This window comes from Apteryx mantelli, chromosome 13, assembly GCF_036417845.1.
Source record: "Apteryx mantelli isolate bAptMan1 chromosome 13, bAptMan1.hap1, whole genome shotgun sequence".
Lineage (NCBI taxonomy): Eukaryota > Metazoa > Chordata > Aves > Apterygiformes > Apterygidae > Apteryx > Apteryx mantelli.
Window position 1 is genome coordinate 4,131,874 of NC_089990.1, and position 13,631 is coordinate 4,145,504.

At 58.4% G+C, this 13,631-nt stretch overlaps 1 protein-coding gene across 1 annotated transcript in view; it reads right to left on the reverse strand.

The window, feature by feature from the left end:
* The window catches only part of DLG3 (discs large MAGUK scaffold protein 3), a 60,918-nt gene that overhangs the window by 45,356 nt on the left and 1,931 nt on the right, over positions 1-13,631 (reverse strand). Inside the window, exon 2 of the mRNA XM_067303972.1 lies at positions 2,091-2,144. Within this exon, the coding sequence (XP_067160073.1) occupies positions 2,091-2,144 (54 nt within the window). The remainder of the gene's footprint in view (positions 1-2,090; positions 2,145-13,631) is intronic.

Here is a 13,631-nt window from a genome sequence, read left to right on the forward strand (position 1 = left end):
GAGGCTCGTATCTGTGCTGTTATGACACGACAGGGAAGGAAGGGAGGGTTTCCAAGCCGGAGCTTCGATAGGAGATGAACTGAGGCTGGGGAGGGGGCCTTACCCCGGGGACCCGGATGAGGAGCACCCTCCGGCACGGCACTGCCGCAGGGCATGTTCCCCAATTCAGTCTAGAGGACAACAGGCAGCGCAGCAGCCTCAGCCTGCCCCTTTTTTTTAAGGTCACCCCTACAAAAAAGAGGTCCTGGGCAAGGGACTGAGGCGGAGCTCAGCAGGGACTCTGCGGTGCCCCTCAGCCTTTCCCCATCCATCTCCCGCCCCATCCCTGGCTCCCGCCGGGCACTGCGGCTCTCCCCTTCGCTCCGTGCCAGCCCTGCCCCAATGCGCACCGGCCAGCACCCGCCGGCGCTCGGGGTTTTACTGCACGGCCAAGATGCAAGGAAAGGGGGTGACAGGGATGTGGGATTAACGAGATGGAGGGGAGGAGGCAGCACGCGCAAGAGGGCAGAAGAGCGAGGGCTGAGAGCCGGGCCAGACCGCGGCGCAGGGCCGCAGCGTGGCGGGGAGGATGCAGCTGCCGTCCCCGCAGGTGGGCTCGCTGCTGCCAGCTTCTGCAGGGCTCGAGGGCCCGGCTGGGGTGGCAGAGTCTGTCGTTGGCCCTGGCGCTCATCTCTCGCTGCCCTTGGGATCGCAGGCCTGGAGCGGGCACAGCCCGCGCTCCCCTCCACGCGCTGCTGAGCTTGGGGAAAGGAGGACATGGCATGGAGAAGAAGAGCTGAGCAGGGAGAGAGGGGCCAGCGACATCCACCCAGGGGAGGGAGGGTGCAAACCAGACAGGAATCAGACTGTCAGTCCACAAATACCTCCCTGTCCTGCCCACAGGGAAAGCCTCACTCGCCCTGCTCCAGTCTTGCGGCGCGTTCCTCCCCTCTAGAGGACACTGCCCTTTTGAGCTCCCTGTAAAACCACGCTCGCTTCGATCCTGGTGAGCACAGAAAGCAGGCTGCAAGGTAGCACTTCCCTGCAGCCCCGGGAGCTGCCCAGCACCCTGGAAAAGGTGTCCACCCCCACAAATACCATGCCAAGTCACGGGTTTGGAGAGAGAAGCCTTTGGGGACGATCGTTCTCTTCTGCCATGTTTGCATGAGGCTGCTGGACCCAGCACCACCATGCTGAGAGAGGAACCATCTAAGCTCCTCCTGAATGCCAAGTGGTTTTGGTTCAGCATTCAAAGCACAATTAAACAGCAAGGCCAGGCTCACAGAGGGCCTGGCTGGGGTCCCCTTCCTTTAGCTAGCTCTGACCCGTTAGCCCAGCGTGGATCTGATGTGCATCGAGCTTATTGCAGAACTTGCTGCAGGCTGAAACCTGCCATTCTTTGCAGGGAAGGTGCAACGAAAGGAAGTGACCTGCAACCTTCCACCCGGAGTCCAAAGGCTAGTCAACACCACCACCGAGTCCTGGTGCCCCTTCATTAATGCGGAAGGCGGCTGTGATCTGCTGCATCACAAGACCAGGTGTAAAACACACAACACTGGCAACCTGTCAATTGAGCTCCCTTCTGGGGAAAAACACCCCATGAGCACGGAGCCAGCGCTGCAGAAATCCATGCAGCCATTCAGCAGCTTCCTGCCCCGCTGCCTCCTCCTCCCTGCAGGATTTGATTTGTAGATGTTCTGCTAAGGGATGCAGCAGCTCACAAACCCTCTCTGCAACAAACCTAGGAGGATTATCTTTACGCTAAGCCAAAAGCGCAAAATGCACTATGGCTGTTAACACTCAGAGCCACCAAGCACTGCTGAGATGGCCTTGTTACCCACAGCAGCAGGGTCTCCTGCCTCGTACCCTTCCTGCGCTGGTGCCCCAACAGCACTTGCCCCCTGGTCCAGGCTCTACTCAGCATGACGCGGCCGCAGAGCGGCCCCAGCGAGGTTTGCAGGCAGGGGGTGCTGCAGGGACACAGCGCAGGTAGCAGGCTCCCCTGCCACCCAACCAGGGCCTCCCTGGGCTGGAGAAGCCATTCCCGCACCACCGAGTAGGGAAAACAAACTGTTAGTTCAAAAGAAGTGAAACAAAACCAGGAGACTTACAGAGAGCCCTTGTTCCAGCGAGTCTGTGTTCACGATGATGGGAGCAGGGTTGGCCTGTGAGGGGACAAAAGCGGAATGTCACAGAGCTGAGCCGAGCTACGAACCCAGCCCTTCGCAGCGCACAGCCTCTCCCCTCGCCTTGCACCGGGACCCAGCAGGCTAGGCAGGAAAGCAATTTAGGAAGCGCTCTGCGGTTGTCCCTCCTCCCAGGTGCCTGCCTGCCGGGGACAGGTGTGTTGCTGCAGCATGGCTCTGGGCAAGGCTCCCCTCCTCAGGCCTGGCGTGGCCTCAAACACACCCTGTGGCCTCAGCTGCTGGGAGGGAGACTGGGAAGACTGGAAGCTCTCCCAGCCTCAGGCCAGAACCACACCAGCACCATAACTTCCTTTAAATCCACATTACTAGGGAAGGAAGTCCTGAGGGAGGGATATATTGTCAGCAGACCAACCCTGAGGGCAGGTGCTAACAGTCTGCTGATTTAAGCAGCTGCTGCTGCCCCTACTAAGCATGATGCCATCGTACCTTGGGAGAGCAGTGTTCGCTCCCCCTTCCCCATCACCCTCGGGGCCAGCCCTCTGCTCGGCACCCCTGGGTCGTCCTCTGCACCTCCACGCACATGCCTGCTGAGCAGCCATCACCCCTCTCTCGCAGGGCTCCCCATAAATCTCTCTCCAGGCCTTTCTCCCACATCCCCCCATCCGGGCTGTCCTCTGTCCATTAGCTTGATGCACACTTTACGGCCTCCCTTCAATTTGGCTCCCTCCGGGAGCCGCTCCCCCTTAGCCCAGCAGCCTCTCCAGTCTCCCTGCAGCTCCGCTTTGCTTCCAGCTCCGCGTCCGACCAAGTCAATACTAATGCTGCGTGACGAGAGAGGAGGCAGAGCTGGCCATCGGAGCAAGACGGTGGCGAAGAGACAGCCTCCAGCTTCGGGGCGGCTGATTGCGTGCGGGGAGGAAGCAGGCGAGGCTGCGACGCAGGCCAGCGGGGGCTGGCGCAGGAGAAACGCGGGGAAAGACGTGCGGCGGGCACGAGGCCCTAAAGAGAGGGGGAGGCTCTTTTGGGGGAAGAGAGCCGCAAGGGCTTGTAGCCCCAAAGCGAAGAGGAGGAGGCCGCGCCGCGCCGGGCCGGGCCGGGCCGGGCCAGACCGGGCCGAGCCGCGCCGGAGCTGTCCAGCGCCGCAACCTCCTGAACGCGCTGCCGCCGCCCCGCGCCGCCCCCTCGGGCGCCCCTTCCCCTTCCCCTTCCCCTTCCCCGAGTCCCGAGCGAGGGAGGCCGGGGAGAGCGTTTCTCTAACGCTTTGCTTCTGCACAGGAGCGTGAGGGAGCAGGCGCGAAAGACGAGGCGCTCCAGCCTCACACGAGGCCGGTTATTCCTCGCTGGCACACGAGGGCACGCGGCACGGTGAAAGCCGGGAGGTCAGGGCTTTCGCAAGATTCGCGATGTGATGCCAAGGCTCGCACAGAGAACGGCAGCCCGAGGTAGAACAGGAAACACTAAGAGACATGAGCTGCAAGGTGGAGGTGAACTCTCTGCCTTTGGGCAGCAAAAACATCACATCCAGAGTCAGGAGCAAAGAAGTCAAGGCACAGGCAAGCGTAGCAATTAACGGGAACCACTGTCTGTCCAGCAACGTGAGTGGTCGGACTGCATGGCTGGATGGCCTCTGAGAGTCTTCTATGCTTTTTTCAGGGGTAGACTGCCACCTCACTGCCCTCCTCTGAGTTTATATGCCTCCTCTGAGCCTCCGGCAGAGAATAACCTCCTCAAATAACGCAGAACAGCAGTCTCCACCTCCTCCTGTTTTAGCTGACTGTATTCCTGGACTTCTCACTCTCTTAGTATCATAGGTGGGAGAGCTAGTGGTCAACAAGACTGTGGTTTTGATCTTACCCTGAAAGGTTCTGCTCTCATAAGGATGGAGCTGGAGGTAGTTAATTTGATTTATTCAGATGCTTTCTGATCTTTCCTGCAGCTGTAACTATTGGTTACAAAACCATAGTTTTTATGGCAATTAATTCTGTAGCTCAGGCAAATATGACCACTTCCAAGCACTCCTGCCAAACTCCTCCCACGCACATAAGAGCATCACAGTTTTCAGGTCCAGTGTCTTGGGATCTCCATGGCCCAGAAGCAGTGATAAACTGGGAATATCCCCTCTCTGGCAGTACACAGTCCTTGTATTTAATCCAGATAATTTGTGAGATAGCATATATTAAATCGGGCACTGGCTTTTATTAGTCCCCAACGCAATTCTAGGAAGGGATTCCACATTTCAAGGCAAAAAAGAAGCACTTCTACTGCCAGCAATTAACAAATGGTGGATGTTTGAACCTTGGTGTGCCAGAGGCCAGCTCTGATTAGATGAGTTTCCAGGAAGGATGCAGAAGAGGCAGTCTAAGCGAATGCAGTCTGTCATGTGCCCCGTGATTTATGACATGAATTCAACCCCACAAATGACGCTTTGGATCCCTCCCAGGGAGAAATGCTACGTACGATTATGTTATAGAGGCTCCTGCAGATCCAGCCTGCGTCCTCCAGTGAGCCCCACTGCAGTCTCTTTGTTGAATTACTAATAGCCCACAAATCACACATCGCATTGCCTCACTCGCACAGTGGCGAGCCCTAAGGACATATTTTGTCGAGCCTGCTCACTGTGCACTGAGCATCCTTCACAGTCATTCCACACTAGTGATTTTTACATCTCAAAATACTGCTAGGAGCACACTTTCCCACTCAGGCTCCAGATGGGACCCAGGAGATGCTGAATGCGAGTGGCTGCTTAAAGCAAAGTCACACATGGTCAGAAGGAATTCAGACCAGGAAACCCCTGTTTGCCTCCTGTGGCCAGCTATTCCATTACTATACGAAAGGTGTTTAGACATAATCTCCGACTTCTGCTTGCAAAGATCCCAGTGTTTGCACCTTGCCTGTATTTCCACTGAGCCAGACAAGACCAAACTAAGACTCAGAGACGGACGGAGGCCCTGAAAATGAAAAGCTACTGCATTTCTCCATCAGGCATCACATGTACCAAGCCGTCTGCCAGCCAGAGGAGGGGAGAGAACATTACTATTTTTTTTGCTGGGCAGCAGGAACGTGCTGGTGAACTAACCATGCCCTCAACTCTATAGGGAATGGTAAGTAATTCCTGCCCTAAGGAGCATGGGGTTGTCGCATGCAGGGAGGAGAGGGAAGAGAGCTGTGCATTCACGTCACATTCAATGGGGGCTGTCAGATCTCTTCCATCTGAAATGCTTCATCACACTATTATTATTATTTACCAAGCTCTGTTTGTGCTGAGGGCTGTACAAATGGAAGGAGAAGAGGTCCCTGCCCTGCGGTGCTCATGTGGCAGAACGCCCACTCAAGCCCAGCGGAGCTGCAAGTGCCCAGGACACCCTAAATCAGGCAGAGGCACAAGGGGCTGCACAAATCCTCAGGCTTGCTGTCTGGAGGCTGCGGGGAAGGCATGACTCAAGGAGGGCCTTGGGCAAGAGGAGAGTCCCTCCACATACGCGAAGAGACTGATCTAGGCTCGAGGGTAGAGGCAGAGGACAGCTGTTGGGAAGATCTGGGCAGCTAGAGATGTGGAAGGGAGTAGGGGGCTAAAGGTGGTGAGGTTTGAAGGTCGGGCCCCAAGAGGCCCAGGGAGAGCACAGGGACAGTTCGAAGGCAGCTGGCACCGAGGCTAATGCCAGGAGGAGGCTGCAGGTCTGTGTGCAGGGCAGGAGAGACGTCTCCTCTCCCCACCAGCCCGCAGCCACCCCGGGCTGCAGAGATTCTGCTGCTTCCGTGCAGCCCGTGCAAGGAGCAGCAAGGCAGCCGGCGGTGCTCCGACACACCTAAGGGGCAGGATGTGCCCTTTCAGAAACACCTTTGGATGCAGCCAGATATCACCTCTGAGCAGCCATCTGAGAGAGACAGCTACCATTTGGGCCATGTTTTGAATGGGTGACTGGTCCCATCAGCTCAGGGTCACTAACATAAGTCACCTGCAGGCAGCCGTGCTCCACCTACTTGCAGCATATCATCCCTTCCCTTCCATTTCTATTGTTATCATCTGATAGGACAAAGGTAGGATTGTAAAACGTGAAGATTTTTCAGGATTTCCAACCAAAAGAAAGGCTACAATTAAATGAAAATGGAGCAGGTCTGTTAGCTTGTTTCAGAGGGAGGGAGCCCTGTCCCGCAGCGTTTCCATGAGGACTACTGTCATGACTGACGCACCAGGAGCTAAGCGGGGAAATCCTGAACTGAAAGTTCAAGATATTCTCTCTGGAGCCCAAATCCCGAAGCTGTGTAACAGATCCACATCCCCCATAGATCCAGCACAGCGGCCAATCCGCAGAGGCTGGGGTCTCATGAACCTCCTCCAGACAAAATAAGCTTGCTGCAAACATCTGAGCCCTACAGCAACCGGCTTGTGCCCACATATAAAACAGCTACTGTCCTAACCAGCACCAGGACTGAAACAGGAGCCTCAGGGCTGACAAATCCCAGAGCTGGTCTCTGCAGGAGGCCTGCATGCCCTGTATGTCACGCACATGGAGATGCGCGGCACAGAACAACTATTTGTCACTCTAGGCTGGCGCATAAGAACCAAAATACTGACCTATCTGCTTTATTTGCGCAAGCCTCCCAGATTGGATCAGAGTGAGAAGTCGGATCTGTCTTTTAATGTCCTTTGCTTTATATCATCTCAGGTATAACTAGCAACACTCAGAAGGAAATGGCTCTGGGGATAAGTGCAATTAGGTCTTTACATCCTTTTAAAAGCTCTCAGGGGCAGGGGCCGAGCGGGGAGATGCTCAACAGAAGGCACCTGAACCGGGTGGACATGCTGGGCCGCTTGTAGCCCAGGCTCCACCTGCTTAGCTGTTTTAAAAGGGTGTAAAATCATAGAGAAAACTGTGCATTTACAGCTTCTAAAACAGCTGCTCGGTGGCAGGACCCTGCAGCGGTGGGTGCTAGCTGCGAACGCGCAGGTACCGCACGGCGGCTCCAGCCCGGGGCCGCCGAGGAGCGGAGCACGGCTCCCGCGGCGCAGCAGGGTCGGCGCGTGGGGAGCCCGCGGCGCCGGCAGGCTCCCGCTGCCGAGGGGAGCGGGTTCGGGTTCGCACGGAGCTAATGAATTAATGTCACCGGAGTGAGCCCCGGTCCTCGCACAGCAACGCGCCCAGCTGGCTTGCGCTCCCTGGGCTCACCCTGAGAAGCACCGACACGCTCTTCTGTTTGGCGCCAGACTTTCCTGCCCTTCTCATGGACACCGATTTTCCCAATGCCCGGGCAGCGAGCCCGAAACGTAGCTGCCGAAAACATGCGCTCCCAAAACACCTGAGATGACACAGCTCCTCCACGGTGACCTGAGCGAGGCCAGGTGCCGCTTCGGAATTTGAGGCAGGGCAGAAATCCCTCCGGCTCCTTCCCGCTTCCCTCCAGCTCCCGAGGGACGCGAACGCAGCACGCCGGGCTGCCGAGGCCGAGCTGTGCCAGGTCCCACACCGCGGACCAGCCCGGCTGGCCAAGGGCCCTGCTCCAGCAGCCAGCCCTGAGGAGCGGCCGCCTTGCTTAGACCCCGCAGCTTCTTCTCCCAAGTGCCAGGGTCCCTTTGGCTGGAGACGACGCACCTGGGGCGAGAGCCCGGGCCACAGCCCCGGAGGGTGCCGCAAGGGGAATCGCTCCATGCCGTGCCGTGCGGTCCCAGGGCACTGGCTGCGTTGGCAGCTCCTCCGCATCTCCAAACGCCGGAGGGGCACCAGCTCTTCTCCATGCTGGAGCGCTCCCAAGCCCAGCCATAGGACCTCACTCTCAGGGATGCTCCCCACGCGCCCTCCGGACCACGCAGGGCTCGGCGCCTCCCCCGGGACCCACGCGCCCGCCCACGGGCCTCCCGCGAGCCTTCATCTGGCGGTGGCCGAGGAACGCCGCGTCGCCGGCCTCGTATTAAGAAACGATGCATGACACATCTCTTCCTGGAACGAAGCCTGGCTCCCCAGCTGGCCCGGTGGCAATGCACGGGCTTTTCCAGCATCTCGGTATTAAATCCATGCTTTGCTCTTCCTGCATCTTCACTTCTCGGGGGGAGAGGAAATATCTTGCTGCCCAAGGGGCAGCGCGCGGTGCCACGTCCCCCCGGCACCCGGCAGCGTCCCCGCAGCGCGTGGGGCGCCCGCCCGTCCGCCTTCCCGCACCGGGCACGGCCACGTGCGCACGGGCGGCCCCAGGCCTCCTCCCCACGCTCCGCTCGGGAGAATTTAACGCCCGGTAATTAAAGGGCTGTGGTCACGAGGATCACTGGCAAAGCTACTGAAGTGCCCAAAGTTTAATGCGAACACAAGCAGCTACTGAGGGTTTGATCTTTGTTTTGGTGCCTCTTTTTTTTTTTTTCCTCTTTTTTTTAAGAGTAAGCTTAAATAGGGACTGGAAAAAGCCTTCACTCAGCGGGGAGGAAGAAAGGTTCCCCAGACAGAAGCTCTGTGGACTCCGAGTTTCCATTTCGAAGCCATTAAGGCCAGTGTGCTCATACTTGAAAGTTAGACATCCTGTTCCAGGCTCAGGCCTCTAAAATAAGTGACCCAATTTGCAGAGGTGCTGGGCTCCAATAGCTTCCTTTTGACCCGACGTTACCAAATAAAATTGACTCAATTCCTTTTTTTCACGAGCAGTTATTATCATCTGAAAGACTCGCACGCTTTCTTTCCCCTCAGACAAATACATACATACAGAGAAAGGAGGAGTGAATAGGGACAGCACTAAAATAAAGACTTCTTTGGTCTTTGGGATTCAAACATCCTCTTTTCTTCTCCTCTCTAATTTCCAGTGCACATCTAGCTACAAAACGTTAAGAAACATTTTTCCGTGGTGCAAAAACAAACCAAGATCCATCAAGAGAGCCTCAAACTAAATTACGGTTCCTCTGAGGGTGACAAGGAGAGTGTGGGCCTGGTCCAGGGTGCTCCAAAGCGCCACGTCCACCAGAAATAATTGCAACCCCGAATCGTCCTTCAGCGGGCCGCTTCCAGGTGCACTTCTGCAGACTAAATGCTGAGCTGCATCTCAAGTTCAGGTATTTTGAACTTGTTAAATGCTGCATTAAGGGTTTGTCTCCCCGAGTTACTGATCCACGTTCATTCTATGCTGCCAGATTTACACCAAGTGCCCTCGAGGGATCCCTGTATCTTCACGCTTGCGTTAAATCCAACCACTGGTGTTTGCACAAAGCATTTCACTGGTAGCCCTCACACCACCTTACGGGCAGAGCGAGAGTTAAGCATTTTTCCCAAATTACAGCCAAGACGCTGGCCACGAGGAGTGACGGGATGATCAGTACCACGAGGAAGAGCGCGCCGCATCCCAGCCCAGGCCCCTCGACACCCCGCGGCCCCCGAACCACCCCGCCGCCACTGCCAGGACTTGACCCCAAAGCGGCTCAACGCCGGCTCTGCTTTCGCCCCGGAATCGCTCATTGGCATCCTGCGTGGGGCTGAGCGCTCGGGGTGCCCAGCACCGAGCGACGGCTGTGGCTCATTAAGGCCTGATTAGTCTTAATCACTTCCTCTGTCTAAAGGAGCATCCGCAGCGAAGGGAGGAGGGAAGCTCCTCTGCTACGACCGGGTCATGTGAAGCGGCGAGGACCAGACGCAAGCGAGGGTCCCGCGGGGTCCCTCCTCCCTCGAGCTCGCCCCGAGAACAGCAGCTGCCAGAGCCTGGCTGAAACCCGGATGTTTGTCACCGATGGGCATGGGCAGGTCCCGGCTATGTGACCGGCACCCGAAAAGGAGGGGACTGAGTTTCAGTTGGGTTGAAAGCCCAGTGCATGGGGGTACGGAGAGCATCCCCGGAGGGGGGAAGCACTGAGGCTAAAGATCTTCCTGTCGCCACCGAGCTCTTCATCAGGAGCCCCCTCCTCGGCGCTTGCCACATCCCTGCCGAAACCTGCCCGTGCCTGGCCCCGGCTGCCTCACCACAGTGCTCTCCTCCTCCTCCTCCTCCCCCTCCTCCTCCTCCTCCTCCTCTGCAGGCAACACGGTGGGGCCACGTCCACCCATTTCTGGTGGGCACCTTCCTCTGCACGTAGTGCTGAGAGGGTCTCTCCTACCCAGGTGGCTGCAGACGCTGCCTTTCCAGCAGCGATTCCCAGCAGTTACAGCTCTGCCCTGGCTGGTTTGCAAACCGGCTCCATTCCCGGGATCCCTGCATCACCTATAGGGTCTCTGATGGCCGCAGCGGGGAGCAGCACCATGCGCTGCAGCCTGGGCATCCGGGCTCACCTGCAGGCAGCGGCCGATAATCCCGCTGGAGAGGAGCTCAGCCGAGTCCTTCAGCTCCCCTATGTAATGCCACCTTCATCCCTTATGGTGCCGCTTACTAACATTATCCCTTTGGAAGGGTCAGCAAACAAATACGCAAACAAGCCAAAGAATTTGCACGGGAGCTGTGGCCAAGCGTGAAGGTGCACAGGGGCATCGGGGACCGCTGGGAGGTGGAGGAAGAGGTGAAACAACCATGACTACCGGTATGAGTTGTCCCAGGAGACACACAAGGAGGAAGGCCACCCTAGAAACGACTTTAGAAAGCACTAACAGGACTTTGGTGCCGGCTGGGTGGCAGGAAAGGAAGGACAAGACCGATGGCCTCGCAGGTCTGCAGGGCACAGAGACACGGCTGTCCGCGAGGAAGATTTGGGGGGGGGAAGGAGAAAAGCTCAGCTCTTGGTTATACTGAATCAAAGATGACGGCAGGATCACCAGAAGGAGATGCCCAAGAAGCAAGCTGAGAGGTGAAATCAGAAGGAAGGAGATATATCGGGAACAGACACGCAGATTTACACCTCGTGAGTGAGAGGGTGATAAACAGGTCTGTGGGATGGGAATAAAACCCTCGCGACGAGGGAGCAGAGTGAGAAGAGGAGTGGTGGAGAGGGAAGACCCTCCCGGGACTCCAGCTGATGGGAGGACACGCTGGAAAAGACGCCAGAGATGGAGGGGAGCCAGCGGGAAAGCCAGCAATTCCCGTGCCGGGGCAGGGAAGGCAGATGCGGTTGGGAACTGAAATGCACCGCGTTCAGCGAGGGCGGCAGAAGCAACCGGCAAGTTTTGCTACAGTTGCGCCTACATTCAAGTTGCCAAAAATATCTTCCACAAACGGGATGTCTTTAATTAAAGCAAAGTCTTTCTGTGCGACTGGCAGAGCTCCCCCGGCCACGTGGGGCTCCGCAGGGACCCGGGGCAGCCTGCGGGGGTTTTCCCGCGGGGTGGCTCGTGGCCGCCAGCCTCCCCTCGGCTCTGCCTTGCTCCCTCCCTGCGCCGGGCAGCGCTTTCCCGAATTGCTCCTCCACGTCGCAGGTGCGGAGCAGAGGAGGAAAACTGAACCCCCTTCCTGTTTTGGCTTCCCTCCTTCCCTCCAAACACCGAGGCCGCCTTCCTCCTTTCTCCTCCTCCACCTTCGAGTGCAAAGATTTAGCTAATTTCTTCTATGAATAGCACGCGAGTAGCCATAGCAACATCACCCTGCCAACCTCACCACCTCCACTGCCTCCGTGTCCCCAGCGCCCCGTTCGCTCTCGCCCACCCTCGCACCTCCCCAGGGAACATCTGGGGCTGCAGCCCCTTTCCGGCGAAGCAAGGCCCGTTGGGCTCCCGGCCGGCCCCTTTGGCGCTCACCTCCGTCCTTCCAGCTGTGCCCCGGCTCAGAAATCCCGCCCGGACGCTGCTCCTGGGGCGATGGCCTGCCCCAAGGCTCTTCCCATTGCTGTTTCCCACGCCCCAAGCGTCAGGAGCCCCAAATCCCGACCTTGCTGCACCCAGCAGGAGGCCCTGGGAAATGGAGGCGTTTCCGCCAAGGCGTGCTGCCCCATGCCCACCTACTCCAGGTAATTCCCGATGCATGGGAGGAACTAAACCAAGCAACGTTCGCGCGTGGGAAACATCGCCGTCGGCAGAACGGTCGCAGGCCAAGACGGGCGGCGAGGACGCCTTTCCCTGTCCTCCATGCAGGAGGTCCGTGCAGGGGCTGGGGGAGCAGCACTCTGGGGCACTTGCAGCCCCAAAGCTGTCACCGGTTAACTCCGAGGCTGCTCTAACCCAGCCCGTGTCCCCCCACGAGCACCCGTCTCTGCAGGGAGGATGGGGCCGGGGGACAGCTGGGTGCTGCAAGCTGTGCTCGGCGAGGGCATTTCAGGCCAAGCAGGGCCGGCAAACCCCAGGCAGCAGCGCGGGGCCGAGGGCATTTCCTAGCCGCGTGCCGGGGACCGGCCAAGCCCCGGCCCGGTCAACGCTTGGCCGTGCCCGTCCTCAGCCAGGTGCCCGGGGATGCGATACACCGCGGGGCTCCGCGGGAAGGCAAAGCGCCGGCTGCTGCCGATGCCCCCGGCGCCTCCGCCGCAGCACGGGGAACGGCCCGGAGCGGGGGCTCCCGCCTCGCCGGTCGGAGCGGCCCTGGATGGAGCAGCTGGGCGTCTCGGCGTTCCTCTCCCGGGAAGCCGTGGGCGTCACTGTGCAGCCGAGAGGAGGGGTTTCCAGCACTTCGCTCCTCTCGCCGCTGCGGATCAGGGATGCTTCCCTGTAAGGCGCTGCCATTCCTCCCTCAAAGCAGAGAGTCCTCTCCTCACCCCAGCCTGGCAGGGGAGGACTCGCGTCCCCGCCAGCACAGCGAGGGGGACCGGGGAGAGCGCAGGGCACGGGGCCGGGTGGAGGCAGCTAAGGAAACAACGGAGAATAGCAAGGAAAGCAGGCGCACAGAAAATAAACTAAGAAATAGGAGACATCCAAGAGAGCAAGGGAGAAGAAATGAAAGATCTAGGAAGGGAGAAAGGGCAAGGGAGAAGAAAAGCAAAGCAAAAAGAAACAAGAAACCCCGAGCTCAGAAATTTCCCGTCTCCCTGTGGCCAGGATCAGGGGTTCTCAATTACTGGCATTGCCTGAGCAAGCTGATTTGTGTCCTAGAGAAGGAAAGAGGGACGAGGAAAGAAAAGACGGGCGCCAGGAGGTGGGAGGCAGCGCGCGTTACCACTGGGACGGGGCTGTGCTGGGCAGCACGTGTGGGCATGCCTCGCGCGCTGGAGCCGTGCGTGCGGGGTATGAGCACGCATGACGTCGGGGAACATGCACCGCCATATGCAGCCGCGAGCACGTTTCGCGTGGCAGAGCGTCGGCACCCACGGCCGCCCCGGCACAGGCACCGTGCACTTTCTCATCTGCTCGCATGCAAAGCGGAGCAGAGAAAGGCTCCGACGGGAGATGGAGGAGCTCCCAGGGAGGTGAACAGCTCTGCTGTTTTTATGGGGAAGCCTCTTGGCCCGCTCTTCCTCCTCCCCGCTCTGCCTGCACATTCGCTTCCACCTCTATTGTTGGAAGTGCTTCCAGGGACACGTATATCATTTAAAGGGGCAGTCCTGCATAATGGCAGACTTGCCGTTATCCTAACGCTGTCGAGGACCGAGGCGCTACCTCTTCATTTCCTGCAGAAAAGCTCAGCTTTGCACCTGCAGCATCCAGCCAATTCTACCCCGAGCATGACATCTCCCAGGCTGCCAGAGCCAAG